Source organism: Hipposideros armiger, unplaced genomic scaffold, assembly GCF_001890085.2.
Source record: "Hipposideros armiger isolate ML-2016 unplaced genomic scaffold, ASM189008v1 scaffold_640, whole genome shotgun sequence".
NCBI classification, from domain to species: Eukaryota; Metazoa; Chordata; class Mammalia; order Chiroptera; family Hipposideridae; genus Hipposideros; species Hipposideros armiger.
In genome coordinates this window covers 307303-309231 of record NW_017731990.1, presented here as the reverse complement: position 1 = coordinate 309231, position 1929 = coordinate 307303, and the positions used below count along the sequence as shown (strand labels likewise).

Genomic DNA, 1929 nt, shown 5'->3' with positions numbered 1-1929 from the left:
TCCCTTTTTGATCTTCTCTCTTATATGAGAGCTCTGGGCAGCCAGCCCTAGCTTCTCCAGCCATTGCATGCTTTGCTTTTTCTGATCTAGTTGGAGGCCTTCCCGCCTCCTTCCTCCCGCTTCAGTTGCCCCACCCCACCTCCATTCTGCAAGGAACAACTGAAACCCTGCCCTTTTGCCCCCTTAGCCTGTGCACCCGCCCCCCCCCCTGCACTTGGTGTTGTTGGTAAGCTGGGTGACTTTTCCTCATCTCACTGCCTCTCAAGATGTATGACTTGTACAGGGCCTGGTGCACAGAGCGTGCTCAAAAAATATGTGTCCATGTCAAAGGCAATTGTGCCAGCCCCACCCTGCTCACCAAGCCAGAATTGTGAGGGTTCAAGTCCCAGCTAGCCGGGAAGGTTGCCTACAACCAACGAGAGGGTCGCCCCCCTGCTCCCAGCTGTCTACAAGGGGAACGGGCCTGTGGCCAATTAGCTACTCTTCCCAGGAGTGGGAACAGGCACAAAAGGGTGAGCCTGGGCTCTGTGGGGCCCTGGAAGGGAAACTGGGCCAGACTCTGTGGCCCCTACCTGTGCCTCCCATTCCCAGAGTAAGGAACCAGGCAGCAGCAGCACTTACATTGGAGCCTGGGGGTCCAACGCGGCCAGCAGCTCCGGGGAATCCAGTGGCTCCCTGTGTGAGGAGAAGAGAGCCCCTGAATCCCTTAGGGCCTCAGGAGGATTGAGAACCTAATGTGTGTGGGGGGGGGCATTGGGGGGGGCAGGTCTCAGAGGCTGGTGTGGAAAAGGGTGAGGGAGCCAGAGAGGGAGAAAGGGCGCTTGGGGTCTGGCCACAGGAGCGGGCAGCTGTAGCTTCTCTGCCTCTGGCTCCTGCAGGGGGTACTCAGGTGGGCACTTAGCACCTAGGGCCAGGCCTGTCTCGGGATGGACTCAGGCTGGGAACAAGAACAGGACTAAGAAAGAAGGAAGTGGGTGAATTCCAGAACACCAAGCTGGAACATCTGGGGCCAGGCCTTCTTCATGAGACGGGAGGTAGGGGCATGAGAAGTTGCTGCACCCAAGCACCCTCCACCCCACCTGGATGAGGGTGGCGATAGAGGCCTTACTTACCGGAGGGCCTTGAGCACCTCGGGCTCCTTTAGGACCAGTCACACCAGTAGGACCCTGGGAAGGAAGGCGGGAGAGAGAGACAGTGAGGCCTGGTCGCCCAGCGGGAGGGACTATCTGAGCCCCAACAATGGACTCCTGAGGGCTAGGTTTTCAAAGATGCAGCTTTCTTGGCACTAAAATCTCAACCTGGAGAAGCTGTCACAGGGAGGCCTGCCACCCGGGCCACTAAGAGGCTTGTGTTCTAGATCTCGGGGAGGAGAAGCCCAACTGGTATGGGTGGAGCCAGTCCCAGGTCTCCCCTGTCCCCCCCCCCACAGCCCCCCTCCGCGAGACAGGCTGCTCTGTCCCAGCTGTGCATCCTCAGGGAGACATAGCCTGCACTCTGTGTCCGTCCCCAAGCACCCCTACCACACACCCCACACCCAAGACAATGAAAGTCAATTTAGTTACTTGAGCCTTTATCCCTAAGTACAAATTCCTCCTCCCCACAGCCTCTCCCTCCTGTGGCAGCAGTAGCAGCAGGCTCCACAGTCTGCTGGGTGGAAGGCCCTGAACTCAGGTGGGGTGTCCCCCAGGCCTCCCAGCCATTCTCTGCCTGTCCACCCCTCAGCCTGCACCCAGCGATCCCTGCCCTGTGGAAACAGTTCCTGGGGGAGCTCGGCACTACCTACCTGAGGCCCAGGAGCTCCAGAGGGGCCCTGAGGACCCGGGGCACCAGCATCACCTTTCTGGCCGGCCTCTCCTTGCTCACCCTTGGCACCTGGCTGGCCATCAGCACCCTGTCCCAGGAAGGATGAAGCAAGTGAAGGAGGGGAAA

The 1929-nt window shown here is 59.5% G+C and overlaps 1 protein-coding gene across 1 annotated transcript in view; it reads right to left on the bottom strand.

Moving 5' to 3' along the window:
• COL2A1 (collagen type II alpha 1 chain) overlaps window positions 1–1929 on the bottom strand; it is a 40307-nt gene that overhangs the window by 5536 nt on the left and 32842 nt on the right. Inside the window, exons 48-50 of the mRNA XM_019625829.1 lie at window positions 1784–1891; window positions 1113–1166; window positions 573–675 (exon numbers count right to left, since the gene is read on the bottom strand). Of these exons, the coding sequence (XP_019481374.1) occupies window positions 573–675; window positions 1113–1166; window positions 1784–1891 (265 nt within the window). The remainder of the gene's footprint in view (window positions 1–572; window positions 676–1112; window positions 1167–1783; window positions 1892–1929) is intronic.